At 57.9% G+C, this 16802-nt stretch overlaps 8 protein-coding genes across 8 annotated transcripts; 5 read left to right on the top strand and 3 right to left on the bottom strand.

Moving 5' to 3' along the window:
- Nucleotides 1–21: 21 nt before the first annotated feature.
- SPRG_12696 (hypothetical protein) lies at nt 22–1402 on the bottom strand (the record flags this gene model as incomplete). Its single annotated transcript, XM_012351746.1, has 2 exons — nt 22–560; nt 607–1402. Coding segments are annotated over 2 exons (1335 nt in total), but the record flags the coding sequence as incomplete, so codon positions are not given.
- Nucleotides 1403–2017: 615 nt separating this feature from the next.
- SPRG_12695 (STE/STE11 protein kinase) lies at nt 2018–4042 on the top strand. Its single transcript, XM_012351745.1, has 12 exons — nt 2018–2090; nt 2145–2244; nt 2293–2540; nt 2591–2720; nt 2771–2808; nt 2872–3028; nt 3081–3254; nt 3305–3364; nt 3414–3515; nt 3561–3632; nt 3683–3714; nt 3764–4042. The coding sequence occupies exons 1-12, from the start codon at nt 2032–2034 to the stop codon at nt 4029–4031; spliced, it is 1440 nt and encodes a 479-aa protein (XP_012207135.1). The 5' UTR covers nt 2018–2031; the 3' UTR covers nt 4032–4042.
- A 103-nt stretch (nt 4043–4145) lies between these two features.
- SPRG_12694 (hypothetical protein) lies at nt 4146–5617 on the top strand (the record flags this gene model as incomplete). Its single annotated transcript, XM_012351744.1, has 2 exons — nt 4146–5482; nt 5530–5617. 2 exons carry the CDS (start codon nt 4146–4148, stop codon nt 5615–5617), a joined length of 1425 nt encoding a protein of 474 aa, XP_012207134.1.
- Nucleotides 5618–6097: 480 nt separating this feature from the next.
- Nucleotides 6098–7128, top strand: SPRG_12693 (hypothetical protein). Its single transcript, XM_012351743.1, has 2 exons — nt 6098–6685; nt 6746–7128. Exons 1-2 carry the CDS (start codon nt 6139–6141, stop codon nt 7102–7104), a joined length of 906 nt encoding a protein of 301 aa, XP_012207133.1. The 5' UTR covers nt 6098–6138; the 3' UTR covers nt 7105–7128.
- A 578-nt stretch (nt 7129–7706) lies between these two features.
- Nucleotides 7707–9206, top strand: SPRG_12692 (hypothetical protein; the record flags this gene model as incomplete). Its single annotated transcript, XM_012351742.1, has 1 exon — nt 7707–9206. One exon carries the CDS (start codon nt 7707–7709, stop codon nt 9204–9206), a length of 1500 nt encoding a protein of 499 aa, XP_012207132.1.
- Nucleotides 9207–10899: 1693 nt separating this feature from the next.
- On the bottom strand, nt 10900–12143 carry SPRG_12691 (hypothetical protein; the record flags this gene model as incomplete). The annotated part of the gene is made up of 5 exons (XM_012351741.1): nt 10900–11231; nt 11273–11673; nt 11723–11851; nt 11918–12073; nt 12124–12143. 5 exons carry the CDS (start codon nt 12141–12143, stop codon nt 10900–10902), a joined length of 1038 nt encoding a protein of 345 aa, XP_012207131.1.
- A 632-nt stretch (nt 12144–12775) lies between these two features.
- Nucleotides 12776–14855, bottom strand: SPRG_12690 (hypothetical protein). Its single transcript, XM_012351740.1, has 7 exons — nt 14444–14855; nt 14100–14398; nt 13784–14038; nt 13557–13737; nt 13323–13510; nt 13111–13264; nt 12776–13061 (listed from the first exon to the last, which is right to left on the bottom strand). Exons 1-7 carry the CDS (start codon nt 14844–14846, stop codon nt 12835–12837), a joined length of 1707 nt encoding a protein of 568 aa, XP_012207130.1. The 5' UTR covers nt 14847–14855; the 3' UTR covers nt 12776–12834.
- Nucleotides 14856–15735: 880 nt separating this feature from the next.
- SPRG_12689 (hypothetical protein) lies at nt 15736–16737 on the top strand. The gene has a single exon (XM_012351739.1). It carries the CDS (start codon nt 15751–15753, stop codon nt 16705–16707), a length of 957 nt encoding a protein of 318 aa, XP_012207129.1. The 5' UTR covers nt 15736–15750; the 3' UTR covers nt 16708–16737.
- The last annotated feature ends 65 nt before the right edge of the window (nt 16738–16802 follow it).

The raw sequence follows: 16802 nt of genomic DNA, 5'->3' as shown, positions 1-16802 counted from the left end.
AGGCTTGAGATCGCCGTGAACGATGTTCTGGTCGTGGAGGTACGCGAGGCCGTGGAGCACTTGGAGGGCGACGCCGTGCAGCTCTGGGTCGAGCATTGGTGCGCAAATCGTGTCACTTGTCGAGGACGGCTTGGTCTTTTTTTGAAAACTCAACAAGTCGCCGAGCTGCATGAACTCGAGGACGAGGAAGAGCTTGTTGACGTGCGGGTCGTCCATGACCTCAAAGAGCCGCAGCACGTTCGGATGATTCAGCTTCTTCATGATGGCAATCTCGCGCTTGATGTCGTTGAGCGCGTCGGGTTGCCGATTGAGCTTGCCGTGTTTGTGCATAATGTCACGATCAATAAACTTCATGGCAAAGAGCTGCCCGGACGCCTTTTCCTTGCAGAGCTTGACCTCGGCGTAGCTCCCGACACCGAGGCTCTCCAAGATGATGTAGTTGTTGATCATCGTGCGCGAGTTGAGCCAGTCGCCCGAGATGGGCGTCGGGTGCGGCAAATTGTGGGTTGGTAGCTGGGCTTTCTTCTTTTTGACGACGGTCGTGTCACGGATACCAGCGCCTACGTGTGCTCTCAATATAGTATTCCACTCTGTACGATAAAGTACCCGCTACGAGAGGCAGAGGCTCATTGGTGCCTCCAGCCTTCATCTCGACACTCTCCGTGCGAGCTTTGGATTGCACCGGGATGTCGGGCGTCTCCTGGATGCTTGCATGATGCTTGTCTTTGATAGGGAGATCGGGGCGTGGCCCGCTTTGGAGCCAATCGTTGACGCCCTCGTCGTCATCGTCGTTGTCCGAGTCGTCACTACCGACGATGGATGCTGCACCAAGAAACGAGTGGCTCGAGGCAAGCCAGTCGTGGGCTTCCGCTGGCTCGACATCGGCAAAACTACTGCCGTTGTCGCTCTCGGACCCGCTTGTGTCGACGACTTGAATCATATCGTCGTCAAAACCAGAGTCGGCGGCCGCCAGAAATGGCGTCGGAGTCGTGTTGACTGTGGCGGGGGGGCGGCCCGGCGGTGGCACACGCCCGCCCCGTCCTCGAAAGCTCCCGCGTCCCCGAAATGACGCCTTCCGGATGTCGCAATTGGTACTGGGCTGGATCGTTTTGGGTGTCGGTGGTCGAGAGAAAGCGTACTCGAGCGCGGGCTGGTTTGTGAGGGCTGCGTTAGGAAGTTTTAGCTGCGGCAAAGGACTCTTGCTGCTTGGTAGACTCTGTGCTGGGAGCTCAGCAAGAGCAAACACATTTGGCTGGATTCGGTCGCGCGTCGGGTCTTTGAGCGATGCAGCGGGTTGTGCAACGTGACCGTCCAGATCAAAGTCGTGGACGTCGGTGGTCACCTTCTTGACGAGGTCCGTGGTCGCACGGGCGTTCGTGGTCGAAAGCTGGGGCTGGGACATGACGCGGCTATCGATAACTCGCTCTTCTTCGAGGCTGCGGGGGGCGGGGTCAGGATCGTGGGTCACGGCAATGGAGGCAGGGTGCGGCTGACTAGTGACACACCCCATGTACAGTAGAAGGGTAGAACGAGACGGACGGCTAGATGGTGCCCGCTGCCGCCATACGCCGAGCAGTCACGAAACGTTTCTTGCAAAACGAGAGTTGAGTTCAAAAGGCGAGTTGCCTCAGGTCATTGTCTCATGAACGCTCGTCTGCGTCTTTTGTGCAAGGCTTATAAGCACTCGCCGAAGTCACACGCAAGTTGCAGTAGATATCGTCGTCGCCACCACTAACGTCCTTGATACACCAACGCGCTTCTTTGTTTGTACCTGTACTCAAACAGGGGACCTTTTTCACAGCTAGAACAAACTCGTTTTCGCACAAGGCCAAACTCGTTTTTGCAAGCACCCTGCACGCTTGGCTCGCCATTCGTCGCTGGAATCGCAACCCTCAATATGACGGTCTGTCGTGTATGATCGCTGCCTAGCTTGGGTCCACGTCAAGCGATCGAAAAGGCTTGGCTAATCCCACGCCACGGATCGTCTAATGATAGCATACAAATGCAGTTGTCGATTTGGCGGCGGGCCCCATGACCGAGACTGCGGCGAAGAAGAAGAAGTGGCTCAAGAAGGAAAAAATCGGCCAAGGGTACTCCGCACGTCCCATCAATTGGGCTACCGACGACCTCATATCGTGGCGTAGCGCGCATGGCATCGTGTACAAGTGCACGGAGATGCCACCGTCCACGCGCGTCGTGGCGCTCAAAGAGCTGAGCACGAAGGATCTCTCGGCCGATGAAATCGTAGATGCGGCGTCTGCTTTAACGATACCAAACGGAAATGGTGTGTAGGACGCACTCATGCGCGAAGCCACCATCATGCACGGGCTCACACACAAGCACATTGTGCACTACGACGGGGTCAAGCAGAAGAAGCGCCGCCACACGTTGGAGATCTCAATGGAGTACATGCCGGGCGGCTCGCTTAGCGCGTACATACGCGCGGTCGGTGGTGCTCTCACGCTCGAGCGAACGCAGCGCTATACGTGGCAGCTCCTGCGCGCACTGCAGTTTCTTCACGACCACCGCATCGCGCACCGGTACGCGTTGCCATCGATCGCGTGTGTTAAGGCTCGTCATTCTCGTCAAGGGACATCAAGAGCGCCAACGTGCTGTTGAATTTGGACCAATCGCAGCTCAAGTTGGCCGACTTTGGCGCCCTCAAGGAAATTGGAAGCGTCTCGGTCGTCGGGGGGCTCAAGGGAACGCCCCACTGGATGGTACTCCTGATATCATTGGCGAATGGTGTGAGCGAATGCGGCTGGTGTAGGCTCCAGAAGTCATCAAGGAACAACAAACGAGCGAAGGGTAAATTACACACCGTCGATCGCTCATGTTGTGTCGCTCACTCGATCCTCATGGTAAATCTAGTTGGATCAAGGCCGATATTTGGAGCCTTGGCTGCACCGTGCTCGAGATGCTCACGGGCCAGACGCCGTGGCACGAGTTCAGCAACCCGCTCACTGCCATGTACAAGATCGTCTCGAGTGACTCGATTCCAAAGGTCCCCAACGACTTGCCGGCCGAGGTACATACGTCGACGCCTCCTCGTCCGAATCTCCGTGCTAAATACTTCGTAGGCAATTGCCTTCCTTCACGCGTGCTTCCAGCGTGACCCCAGTAAGCGGCCAGACGCCAAACAGTTGCTGCTGTCGCCTTTCTTGAAGAGTGTGCGACGGGAGCGCAAGAAGATCAGAGCGGATGCCACGTCACGCCCCCTCAGTAACTCCCCGCTCAAGACGGTGTCCACCACGGTGCGCACTGCACCTTTATGTATCAAGGCGAGCCAACGCACCACCTGTAGAAATCCAAGCCCAAATTGGCCGTCTCCGAGAAGCCGGCAACACCGGCTCTCAAGCTCTCCGTACGCGGCGCGAATGTTTGGCCAAGTGCAATAAATTGCATGCACGTAGACGCCCGAAGAAGACGACGCCCCGATGCCCAAATTCAAAGTCCTCTCGATTTTACAAGCACCCGACGTCGTCCCGTCGCCTTCGATGCGTCACCGGGCCAAGGTTGCGTGCATGCAGCCTTCGTCTTCCGACTCAGTCAACGTGTAGAAACTTGTCAAGCTCGAACCACTTACACCGACTGCGCGGGATACCAACCAAGACGAGGGGCGCGATGCTGAGGTAGCGCCATCGCATGACACCAATTTGGTCAATATTGCCGTTCTGTCTAGCTTCTCTGCAGCGCTACCAAACATGCATCTCCGTACACGCAACTTTTCGTGACCTAGCCCCAACCTCAATTCTCAATGTAGGCAACCGCGGCGTGGTCCTGCGCCCAATGATCTCACCAACTCGCCACTGGCATCGCCGCGGTCGCCCGCTCACTTGCTCTCAACGCGGTCGGTCGGCGACATTCATCTGCCTCCAGGGCTCCAACGCCCTGAGCTACGCCGTATTGCGACTGCGCCACACGCCATGCGGCGCTCCGAGGTATCGCCGAGCCGCCTCAAGCTGCCCCCGCTGTCGGCGCGCGGGCCTGCACCTCAATCTAGCTACGATCTGTCGAGTAACAATGCATAAGACACCTTTTCCTGTTTTCCATTTGAAAAATATTCCATAAAAGTCGAGTTTGAGGCACGGTGCGACATGATTGGTCGATTGAAAGATACGCTTTTGTCGAGGCGACAGGCCAACATGCAGCGCAAAGGGTCAATGCGACCTCCACCGCGCACGATCCGAGGCAGCGTCGATGAGAAGGCGCCGACTCTCGAGGCAAGTGACAAGAAGCCACGTAAAATGCGTGACGAGACCATCGTCATCCACGTGTGCGACGAATTTCGCAAGGTCAACCGGGACTTTACCTGCAACAAGGCGCTGCTGCTGGAAAATATGCGGTACTTTAGCGCATATCTGAGTGACGCGGGCTCAAACGAGGACATTGACATCTCGGTGCACTGCGACGTCGGCATCTTTGAGTGGCTGTACAACTACGTGCACGCGGCTAACGGCGTCGGCACGTCGCCACTCACCAAGCTCGGTGTCGAGAACGTGACGCCGATTCTGATCTCCTCCGACTTTTTGCAAATGGACTATCTTGTCAACGAGTGCACGTCGTTCATTGGCACCCATCTCGAGTCGGTCGTCGACATGCCGGGCGACCTCCTCTGCGTCTCGGAAGGCATTTTGGACGCGATCGCGCTCAAGTGCTCCCTCGAACAGCTCGATATGATCGAGCCGCGAAAAGAAAAGCTCTGCTACAAGCTCTACACCAAGCGCATCGGCCATTTACTCGGGCATCTCAAGCAGCTCGAGACGAGTCTGGACCAATGCGCGGCGTGCAGCGTCATTTACTATAGCGGTCACATCAGCGTCTTGCACTGCCGCGACGCAATTCCGACCATCGGCGCATTCGGCCAAGTGCTGTCTCGCCACGAGCCACGCGGGGATTGGAAGGTCGATCCGTGGCTCAAGGCGCTCGCTGCGTCGCCCAAGACGACCTACTGGAAGCTATGGGGAGCGCTCCAGTGCTTTTACTGTGTCGAGTGCCACACCTTCTTTACAGGCTCGGAATTCAAAGAGTGTGTGCACCACCCGCCGCCGCCACCAGCGAGTACATCGATTTCGTCAGGCCTCGAAGCCTCGACGCACCACGCGTGCTGTGGTGCCCCCAGGTTCGCCGCCGACGCCCGCGCGACCCGTGGCTGTACATATAGAGACCACGTGCTCGGTCGTCCGTACCAGGTGCGCGAGTTCTACGCACCAGAAAGCAATTTGAGCCGCCTGCACGAGCTCGCGGTGACGCATGGCGACCTCATTGCGCGCGACAAGCCGAGTGTGCCACCGGTTGCAACAGCACTTTCTGCTGGTACTTCTCCTGGTGTCGCTGTGCACGACATGCTGCGCCCCAGTGTCGTTGCGCGCAAGACCATGCTGGCCAATGTTGAGGTGCCAAGCGACCTCATCAAGAGCCTCAAGTCCAACAGCGCGGATCTCTCGACGCCACAGACGCGCAAGCAGTGGAAGATTGACCTGTACGTGGCACCATTTATCGCGTTGGCAGTATCTTATCGGTGCTTAGACTGCAAGAGAAGGACCGCATCCGTGTGCAGCTTCTCTCGTCAACGTTGACCAAGATGCGCACCGAGTACCGCGCAGCCTTTCGGTGAGGAGGGTATTGCTGTCTATGGGCCTGCATATCACAGCTAAGTCAACCACACTCTGTGCTTATCGCTGTGAGCTTTCTGGCGCTGCTAGCTGGCACTGATGGGTGCCTCGTCAGCTCGGACAGTGGACTGGCGATCACGTTGGAAGGGATCATCCTCCTGGGCAGCTGCATCAACAATGTCTCGTGGCGGGGTACATGTAGTAGCCAGGTGCAACCCATCGCAACCTTGCAATGGCCCACTCGAAAAGCTCGGCAACCTTGACGACATCAACTCTAGTAGTATGCTCCGTAGAGTGCTAGTAGCGAGAGCTGCAACTCGTGTCGACACCGTCTGCGCTCACAATGACGCGGCCTTCATCCCACCCACGTTCTCGACTGCACCATTGCGGTGATGCCATTGGTCCAAATCAACCAATTACAATAGATCCCTCTATATATTAATAAATGAATCTATGCCTGATTGCAGTGTATCAAATGGTAGAGGTGTTTGCCCTTTCGGGTCGCATCCAGATCTGAACCGCCATGCCCGCCGAGAAGACGCACTCAATCCACACGACCGACACGTTCACGAACGACCGGTACGTGGAGCTCTTCTACCAGTCGCTCGTGCCGCAGATCGAGACGCTGCAAGGCGTCATCGTGTTTCTCCACGGTCTCGGCGACCACTCGTCGGGCTATCTCGACTTTTTCGAGCGGCTCGCCGAGGCCGGCTACGCCGTCTTCGCGTTCGACTACATTGGCCATGGCAAGAGCGAGGGAGAGAGGGTCTACCTCGAGCGCTACCAGCATTTGCTAGACGACATTGACCAGTTTATCGCGCTCACAAAGGCCGAAGTCGACAAGCTCGAGGTCCACGTCGACAAGTACATCCTCATGGGCTCATCCATCGGCGGCCTCTTCTCGTCCTTGACGATTGCTCGCGAGCTCCATGCGTTCGATGCTGTCGTCCTCATCGCGCCGGCGATCAATGTGCCCATGACGTGGGTCCTCCGGATTCAAAAGGTGTTTGCCTATCTCCTCTCGACCTACTTTCCAACGTGGCGCATCGTGCCCGGCGTCGAGCGTGAGAGTACACTCCGACTGGCTTGGACGCGACGCGAAAGACTCATGGACGACTCTTTTGTTTTAGAGTTGTCGCGCGAGCCCGCGGCGCTCCTCGAGTTTGACCAAGACGAGCTGTCGTACCACGGCATGACGCCCGCGCGGACGGCCGAGCAGTGCCTCCGCGCGATGGAGGAGCTCGACGAGCTCAAGACCAACTTTCGGACGCCGCTGCTCATCGTCATGGGCACCGACGAGCGCATCGTGTGCCCCGAGAGCATCCGCGCGTTTGTCCGCGATGTCCCAAGCGACGACAAGGATCTCGTTGTTTTTGAAGGTGTTGGCCATATGCTCATGCGCGAGTCCAAGCGCGACGAGGTCGAGCAGACCATTATCCAGTGGCTGAACGCCCGCATGCCCCAGTCCGGGCAGTCCGAGGCCTTGTAATGAGCAACAGTCGCGATGCTCTGGTTGATAATTTCGGGTCGTTCGGCGCCAAGTTGATTGGAACCGTGCTAAAGAAGGGGTTCGGAAGGAGTTTCTGGCCCGAGAAAGCACTCGAGAAGGTAAACCTTGGGTCACACGCACGTACTCTTGCAAAAAATTACGACGTCGCACCAACGGCCAAGTGCTTTTGGTGCATCAACGCCCACGCGTCTAGCGTAGGTTCACCGGGTATCAACATTGGGAACTTGGGTATGACTCGTCAGTCAGTCTTCCATCGCAACGGTCAACGACGACGAGGCACCCTGCGAGGCAAGTATATACTTCCCTATTGACTGACGACACGTTTACAAGCTCGATGATGCGACCAATCGATTGGATGGCAGTGTAAACAATCAAACTATCAAGCCGAAAGTACGTAAAATATCAAGTCAACGAGAGCGTGCAAGAAAGAGCTGATGGAGGTGGGTGACATAAGCCGTAGTGCAGGGGCTGAGCAATAGGGTAAGGGCGTGCCACCGCTCGTTGCAGTACGCTTGAGCGCATCGTACTTGGTCCCAGTCGTCAGTTTCCAATTTGCGTTTACTCGAGCACCCACGTCGTCGATGTTTATGCACAAGAGCCTCTCGCTGTCGTGTGCGACCGAGCACAAGCAAATCGCAGCGGGCGAGAAGAATGCGACGACGTTTGTCAACTGCCACATCGAGGCCCCCAAGTGCGACGACAACGAGCGCCAGCCGATCGACCTCGTCATCGTCCTCGACAAGTCGGCGAGCATGGCCGAGCTGAAGAAACTCGATTTGTGCAAGACGACGCTGACGTTTCTGTCGCGGGAGCTCTCGGCCATGGACCGCGTGAGTTTGGTGGTGTACGACAGAGACGTGACGACCGTCCAACCCCTCACGCTCATGACGCAGGACGGGAAGGCGCTCTTCGAAAAGCGCGTCCGCACCATTCAAGCCGGAACCTGCACGAACCTCAGTGGCGGTCTCTTCGCTGGTTTGGATGAGATTCAACGCCATGAGCGAAGCGATGGCGGGTCGCCCAACCCTATCCGGTCGGTGCTCCTCTTGACGGATGGACTTGCCAACTACGGAGTGGTAAAGTCGTTGCCGCTTCTAAGTATCCTAGAGAGCTGCTACAACGACGCCCTCCATCCCACCGAACAAGCTAACGCTCCTCCGACCGGTAGACCAGAGCCGTCGTCGCCCGTGTCTCTCTTTACCTTTGGCTATGGTGACAACCACGACGCCAAGCTCTTGCGGTGCATCTCGGACTTTGGCCGTGGTGCCTACTACTTTGTTGAGAACGCAGACGCTGTCTCGCTCGCGTTCGCCGACTGCCTCGGGGGGCTTCTCAGCGTCGTGGCTCAAAACATTCAACTCGAAGTGCTCGCCGCGTCCCCCGGTGTCCGCATCCTCGAGGTCAACACCAAGCGTCCCCAGCGTGTCCAGGCGCCGGGGCTGCACTACGTGATTGAGCTCGGCGACTTGTACAGCGAAGAACTACGGGATCTTCTCGTGCACGTCGAGACCTCTGAGAGTACCGAAACCAGTCGGCAGCACTTGGTCGAGTTTCGTCTGCGCTACGTCAACGTACTCACGTCCCGCATTGAGACCATGTCGACCATGAGCGCGATTGATCGCCCCAGCGTTGTCACCGACACCTCGGTGAGTCTGACTGTCACGCGGCAAATGCACCGACTGGAGACGGCCGATGCCATGGACACTGCCCAACGCGAGGCCGACGACGGCCGCCTCGACCTCGGCCAAGCCCGCCTCGCAGCGCTCAGTAAGAAGCTTCAACGAGCTTTCGCCGACTTGCGTTTGGATGCGACCGTTGGTCAAGAGAAAATGCTGCTCGACGACTTGCGCGATTGCCAAGAGGCGATGCAAACGCTCGCCGAGTACCGGTCGCGGGGTCAGTACCGGCTCACGAACCGCGCTCAAACGCACCATACGCAGCGAAGCAACGACACGGAGACGTCGTGGGTCGACATCAAGAGCGAAGACAGTCTCTGCAGCGAAGACTCTGGCACGTATCGCAATGGCACCAAGCGCCGTGTGATGGCTCGCGCGCTCGACATGAAGCGAAAGGACGCGTAAACGTGGCGTTTGATGGGAAGGAGGGTAGGCCTTGACAGCAAGCGGCGTGATGCAACGTTTGTGTCTGCAGTAAAACAATCGAGGTGCTATGTAGAGCTCTTCTTATCTAGCTAGCTAGACCTCTTCTTATGTTTTCGCTTTGCTCGACCACGATCAAGCGCATCAAGCCGACGTCGTTCGGGCAGGCGCTGCCACAGCAAAAATCATTGAGATGATCATGTGCTACCATGACACGACTACCGCCTTCTTCTCGGCGCTACATGCGCTTCCTCGCGCTGGCTAGAGCTCGCTCCTCGTGGCGCTGGAGCGGGTATGTGATCGTGCCATGGATGCTGTGGCCGATCCTTGACGTCCAACGCACGGCTTTGGCGTCCGTTGGCCACGAAGCGCTCTTTCCACGCGTGCTCAAACATCATCCGTACGTGCTCATAGACCCCAACGAGCCAGACTAGCACCTGCCCCTGGTGTCGCCGGGTGCGGACGTCGTCTAGTGGGACTACGACAGCAGCGTTGCCGACCTCGAGACGTCATTGCTGGCGCGCGTGACCAACTTGCAAATTGACATGGTACCGCTTCGCACATTTGCAAAATATGTTGCGAACGCGCCGCGTCTGTGCGCCATGTAAATGTACCTCGCTGAGCCGATCGACGCGCTGTCGACGCGCGACGCTCGATCGTTTGCCCGCTCACACCAAGCTTACGCTGCGCAGGGTGGAGATGTCCGTGGTAGTCGATTCAGCGACGTAGCGCTGCCGTCACAGCGCTTGCCTAAACGTTCGCGACCTTTCCGATCACGACGCTGTACTTGCACCATCTCTCGGTGACGGCGGTCGGGGCCAAAACGCTCTACGACGCCTTGCGCACGTCGCCGCGCCTACAAAGCCTTCCGTTCTTCGAGAGTGCGCAGCTGGCGCGGTACCTCACAACGTCGGCAACACCAAGCACATGCTTGCGCTGCCATTATGACCATGACGCAACCAGCCTTGTCTGCTGTGACCGCCTGGACAGTCGACGGCGATTGGAGTGAGATCAAGACCGCCGTCATGGCGCTTGGGTCCCTGCAACACGTCCGTGAGCTGCCCGTCGGCGTGCAGTTGGCGCCTCTTCATGCCAATGAATACAGCGTGTTGCTAGAGGCCATCGAGAAGCTCCCACTGCACACGCTGGGTTGGGTCTGTCGGGCGTCGAGTTTCTGCCGACATCGACCCTTCTTCAAGAGCTCGTGGCGTGTCTGCGCCGTCAAGGCTCGGTGCGGTCACTGTACCTGAGCATGTCGGGACACACATCGGACGCGATTGCAAGGACCGTGCCGATGTTTGCCCATATCGAGCACATGGAGTTAAGCGGCAACGATTTTGGCGACCACGATGCCCCGAGGCTGCAGGCGTACCTATCCCACCTTGGCCATCTCCATCTGCGTGGGACAAAGCTCTCGAGCGCCGGCCAGGACCTCTTGAAGGCACACGCGTGCGACGTTTTTTGCCATTTATCGATCGACGCCAACAAAAGTTACGAGTAAGAAGCGTCCGATATGTTGTGAAATTGGTCGGTTCTCCCACGGCGACACAAGAAGGAATACTACCTACTACAAGAGCCGAGGGCCGAGGGGGACAAAAGACGGGGTGCGCCACGGCCTCGCTTTCCCCACGCAACACACGAGCTACCACGGATGCCTTCTTTAATGGATGGTGCGTCACGACGAGCGCGTCACGACGAGCTGCGCCAACTTTATGAGTGCGTCGCGCGCTGGCGACGGCGGGTACTGCAGGATGGCGAGAATCGCAAGCTCGGCCTGAACCATGGCAATGTGTTTGCTTTTTTCAAGCCCCGTGCTGGTCTTGACAAGAGTGGCCGCGAGCTCGATGTCACCAGCGTGGCTGAAACGACGCGCGATGAGCGGCGCGAGGACCGGGAACTCTTCCTGGGGCCAGGGAGAACGGGGGCTGTCGCGAGACCCGCCTTGAGGTCTGCGAGCCTCGATTTGCCCGTGCGTTCGCCCTCGTAGTCCAAGACGTCGTCCATGAGCTAGAATGCATAAGACGGCAAAATGCTGCGCAAGTACCAACGTGGTAGGCAAGTCCGACGTGGCGGCCGTAAGCAAAACCAAAGTCGCACACATCCTGCGAGTGCTCGCCGAGGACGAGCACTGTTGGCCAAGAGCGATGCAGTCTTGTAGTAGTTCTTGCGGAGGTAGTCGTTGAACGGCGAGATCGCATCGCTCGTGTCCGCGTAACGCATCTGAAGAACCTCGCCCTGTACGAGGTTCTCGAGTGCGGTTGTCATGAGCTCGAATGCCTCGAGGTTTCCAAGTCGTCCGAGACGACGCAAGGCCCGCGCAAGCAGAAAATCGCCCACAAGGACAGAGAGCTTGGAGCCAAAGACCTTGGTGGCCGATGCGACGCCTTGACGGGTGTCGGCGTTGTCAAGGACATCGTCGTGCAGCAAACTCATCGCATGGATGATCTCCCTAAAGCAAAAATGTCAATATATGGCGTCATACGACGTGTTCGTCATACGTGACTTCGGCTAGGCGCTGTTGGGAGGCGGCAATGCCAGCGCGCGACTTGGTCGACGACTCTGTCGCAGCGTCGGCAGCCTGGGCCATGAGTAGCAACATCGTCGGGCAGACCTTTTTCCCGCCGCCTCTTTCAAACCAGTACTACCTACGCCACGTAATGAAGTTGGTTAAGCAGTGTGGGGTATTTGTGTACGAGGCGGCGGCGTCGAGCCCGGGGTGGTCCGAGGTGACAAGAGCTCGAATGCTCGTGACGACCGAAGCCATGTCGTCGTCGAGCAGCTTGAACGGGTTTGCGTCGATAGGCGTATGGATATGCACGCAGTCGGCGACACTTTGGCCGTTTTGAAGCCTAGACTATCGCATAGGACCGACGTATTGTCGACAGCGTGACGGCCCTACCGGGTGAATTCCTGAGGCATGTTGAACTGTTGACGTACTGACGCGGCCAAAATACCGGGCGAAGGGTCCAGAATGGACGACTGATACGCTGCGTCCTACCCATCGATGAGCTCGCCGCAGACGATGGTGCTGATCCACTGTCGGTGCCCAAGCCACACGCTGGTGCTACGTCCAACGTCGACGCGCCAGAGCTGAGGCTGCGGAGCGAGGCTTTTGACCATGACCAAGGAGGTTGCTTTGAGGCAGCTGCCCTGTGCACGCAGTGTTGCATGTTCGAAGGGCGCCAACAAACCAAAAGTTCGCCATGGTTGCTGCAGTAACCGGATGCCAATATCCGGATAAGGCACAAGCCGCGCTATCTATCTTGGCATAAAATGGGTTGTCTGCAGACGACGCGTCGACTTGTCGGCGCACTACATGTAGCTCATAACGAGTGTGCGCTGCTTTCTGATTTCTTTGATTTCTCTGCGCAGTTTCAAGCCCACCTCGCCTCGTGTCATGCCACGTCATTGCACCCAATGTCGCAGGCATGGTCCCATTTGCAGACGTAGCGCTGCCGCATCGAGACGACACATCGTGTGCTGCTGCCGTCTTCTCGCTCCGCGACGTCGCTGGCCGCTGGTTGATTGACAAAGACGACGCCATCAAAAATCAAACAAGCACGCGCTCTCTTGCTCGATTGCTCTAGTTCTCGAACGGCAATAATCGAGGCTACTGGATGAGCCGATTGTGTGGGGGGCGAAAGACGGGCTGCGTCACGGCCTCGCTCTCCCAGCGCAGCATGACAAACATGGCTTCCATGCCAGCCTTGCTCTTGACGGTTTGGTCCACGTCTTGGTAGCCGACAAACTCGACGTCGACGCCGGGCTCGGTTCGCGACACGGAGAACTTCCACGCACACGCCTCTTGTGCACGCATGGACGCGGTGATCTGGCGCACTAGGTTTATGTAGAAATGAGATTACTTGACACGAGGGAAGGTACGTACGGGGCGGCGTCATTGCATACGACTTCATGCCGACGAGGTAGTGCTGCTCGTCGACAAAGATGCGAAAGACGACAGCGCAGAACGTCACGTTGCGTGGGCCGACCGACTCGAAGATGCGGACGATCGCAATGTCTTCGCTGACCCATTTGAGCACCTAGGCGATCGTCGTATCAACAAGAACATATCTGTATCCAAGGCTCCTCTTCGCGCACCTCGAGCTCTTTCCAGTCGGGGTACACGCGCCGCGATTTGTCGCGGTTGGAGAGAATGCCCCATGTCTTGTCGACAAAGTCCCGAAGGACGCCGTCGCGCATCAACTTGTGCGTGGAAAAGCACATGGTCCGATCGCCGTCTTCCCAAAAGTCACTCGTCCAGCCCATCGCCGACGCATTCACGGGCTCTGCAATCCCCATTGAATCCAGAAATGTCGTGGAAATCGACGGTACCGTTGGCCGACGTTGGCGGCTTCCAGTGGTTGAGTTCTTGGAACCCCGTGCGGACGACTTCGTGAACCCACTCCATGTCGCCGCGGTGGATCCAGCTCCAGTCAAAGCTTTGAGCAGGCAGCTCGGCCACCATGCTGTTGAACCCGCCCATGAGCGTGTTCATTGCCGGACCTCCCGAGCCCTACGGAGTGTGGACGTCGATGGTGTTGCGTCCAAAAGAAATGTACCGAGAGCGCTTGGATGCCTTGTTGAAGCGACCGCGCAAACTCTTCGTGGTGCTTGAGCCGGGCTTTCAGGTCTTTGTACTCGGCCTTGAGCGTCTCGACGACCTTTTTCTGGTCCTTGAACGCCTGCTCGAGGTCGTGGTCCGACATGGCCGACATGGGGTGGGCGCCGCCATCGCTTGACGGATGCGAGCCTTCCATGATCTGCACTTGTTGCTTGAGCTCCTTGATGCGGTTGACGAGCATCGCTTCCTCTTCCTATCGCGATGTATGGTCATTGAGCCGAGATCGATGGATGTAGATGATGGAGAGGATGGACCTTGTGCTTGGCACGGCGGCGGCGAGACGCGTCGCGCACTTGGCTCCGGCGCTTCTCCGACTTGGCGACGTTCTCTTCGCCCGATTCGTACGACGCCTCGGACACGGCCTTGTGCGTACTCGACGACGGTGCGCTCGTGATGGCCGTCGATGGCTCGAGCGGCCGAGACGGCGGAATCGCGACGTGCGCTAGCGGCTGGTACGTGCTCGTCGGTGCCGGACCTGGTTTTGGTGTCGTGTTCGCCTTTGGCACGCTCGGCGTCGGGCGCTGGACCGGCGCCCGCGGCAGCTCAACCGACTCTACAGTTTGCTCAATGCACCAAGGGATTTCGTATAGGAGCATACGCTGCGGCGGCGGTGGGTACATGGGCGACGAGTAGTTCATGCCGCCGTCGTTCATCATATAGTACGAGTTGATACCATTGTCCGGGCGCGACGGCGGCATGTACGCCGGGTGGAACGTCGGGTCGATGGACGGCGGGCCCATGCCGTGGTGGCTGCCACCCGGCAGCAGATGGTGGCCATGGCCCATCATGGGCATCGGATTGTAGCTGCCCGCGTTGTATGGGATCGGGTTCATCGCCATCGACATGTCGAGCATGCCCGAAGTTGGGTCTGGGTACGAGTAGCCCATGGCCATCGGGTTCGGGGGCATCGCATGATGCGTGGGCGGCGCTGCCGGCTGCATCGGGTGGCCACGCCCGCCCGGCCGCTGGAGCAGGTAGTCGTACGGGTTGCCGTCGTTCATGCGTGCTGGTCACAACCTGCGAGCTGCGGTGTATTATTATCCAACGCGACAATAAAAATTAAGTTAATTTTTTCATCCATTTCTGATGTTTGCATACAACCAGGACATTTTATCCGACAAAATAAAATGCGTCGCACCACTCATGGCCTCGGGCGTGCTGCAGGACCGTAATATTCCGTCGTATTCCAGAAATATCATCCGGATACAAAATCCGTATAGCGGGTAAATACGTTAAACATAGGTTAAAGGTCGTTCTCGTCCCACTGCGTTCGTATACGCTCTATCATAAGAGAATAATCCCTTGCCCACGACGACGCAACGACGATGCGGCCCAGGATACCCATCCTCTTCGACTGAATCGGTGCTATGCCGTCGGCAGCCTTCGTCCCGATCACCGCTCTTGGCTCAAGAATTACGCGTTCGCTCGTGGAACTTGCCGTCGTACAAGGAAATATAACAAACATGTTTTATCCCTTGAGTCGCACCGTACTGTAGAGGCCTGACGCCACCGTCCATCACGCGTAACGCTCCCCTGTAGCATCTTTCTTCCAACAAGCCTAGGGCCTCGATGCGACTTCGGTTTCACCATGTTGGTTGCCGCTGCAAGGGAATCAAACAATACCATTGTCTCGCTCCAAGGCGGCCATGGCTTGGGGCCACACCGCATACTCACGTACTCGTCCGTAGTGCTTCTACGACGCATTCGACACACTGCGTGTAATACCGTTCGAGTTCGCGAAATTTGAGCGTGGCGTCCTTGCGCATACATACTGGGATTCCCCGCATACTGGTATGCCCGACGGTTAAAATACCGAAAAGTCGTTTACCGTCGCGGGTTTTACTCTTCAACGCAAATCGCGTTAAACGAGGCTTTAGCGTGCGTCAGAAAGTTTTATTGGTGTCCATGGCCGAGTACCAAGCAGTGATCCTCGCCGGCGGGTCGGGCGTCCGCCTCTACCCGCTCACGGAGGAGACGCCCAAGCCGCTCCTGCTCGTCAACGGCAAGCCGCTCATCTATTACCAGCTCGCGCTGCTTGAGAACTCGGGCTTCTCGGACGTGCTTCTCGTGACGGCCAAGGAGATGCTCGACCAAGTCCAGTCGTACGTCCTTGGGCAGTACGACGGCAAGATCTCGGTGACCGTCGTCGCCGTCGAAGGCGAGGCCACCGAGACCGCCGACGCCCTCCGCGCGGTCGCCGACAAGATCCGGTCCGACTTTATCGTGCTCGCGGGCGACCTCATCACGGACTGCGTCTTGCACAACGTGGCCGACTTGCACCGTATCAACGATGCGACCGTGACGATGTTGCTCAAGCAAGAGGTCGCCGAGGTCCCGACGGCGAAGAGCAAGGCCGCGAGCAAGGAGAAGCCGCGCCGCGACGAAGAGATGATCGACTGCATCGGCATGGTCGACGCCGAGAACCGGGTCGTGTTTGTGTCCCACTCGGTGTACGAGAACGACGACCTCGAAGTGCCCCGCGCGCTCCTCAAGCGCCGCCCGCGCATCAACATGCACACGGACCTCTACGACGCGCACGTGTACATCTTCTCGCACTGGGTGCTCGACCTCTTGGCGGAGAAGAAGCACATTGCCAGCATCAAGGCCGACTTGATCCCGCACTTGGTGCGTCGCCAGTTCCGCGGCCGCCAAGCGCTCCCCGAGTTGGTCCGCGATCGCCTCGTGAGCAACCAGCACCTCGCGCAGGACCTCAGCGTCTCAGGCTCGACCAAGGACGACGAAGACGTCCTCAAAGTCTACGCCCACGTGCTCCCGCCCAACGCCTACTGCGAACGCGCCGATACAAAGGAAGCGTTCAACGCGATGGAGAAGGAGGTCAAGTCCAAGTGGCGACTCAAATAGGCATTCTAATCCAGCGATCGCATTGTCCTTCTCTCTGTTCAAGTATTACATAGCTCAGCAGCAGAACTTGCTCCTTGTCCAGATGGCTCGCTGCA

This window comes from Saprolegnia parasitica (assembly GCF_000151545.1).
Source record: "Saprolegnia parasitica CBS 223.65 unplaced genomic scaffold supercont2.85, whole genome shotgun sequence".
NCBI classification, from domain to species: Eukaryota; Oomycota; class Saprolegniomycetes; order Saprolegniales; family Saprolegniaceae; genus Saprolegnia; species Saprolegnia parasitica.
This window is presented reverse-complemented; position numbering and strand designations above follow the sequence as displayed.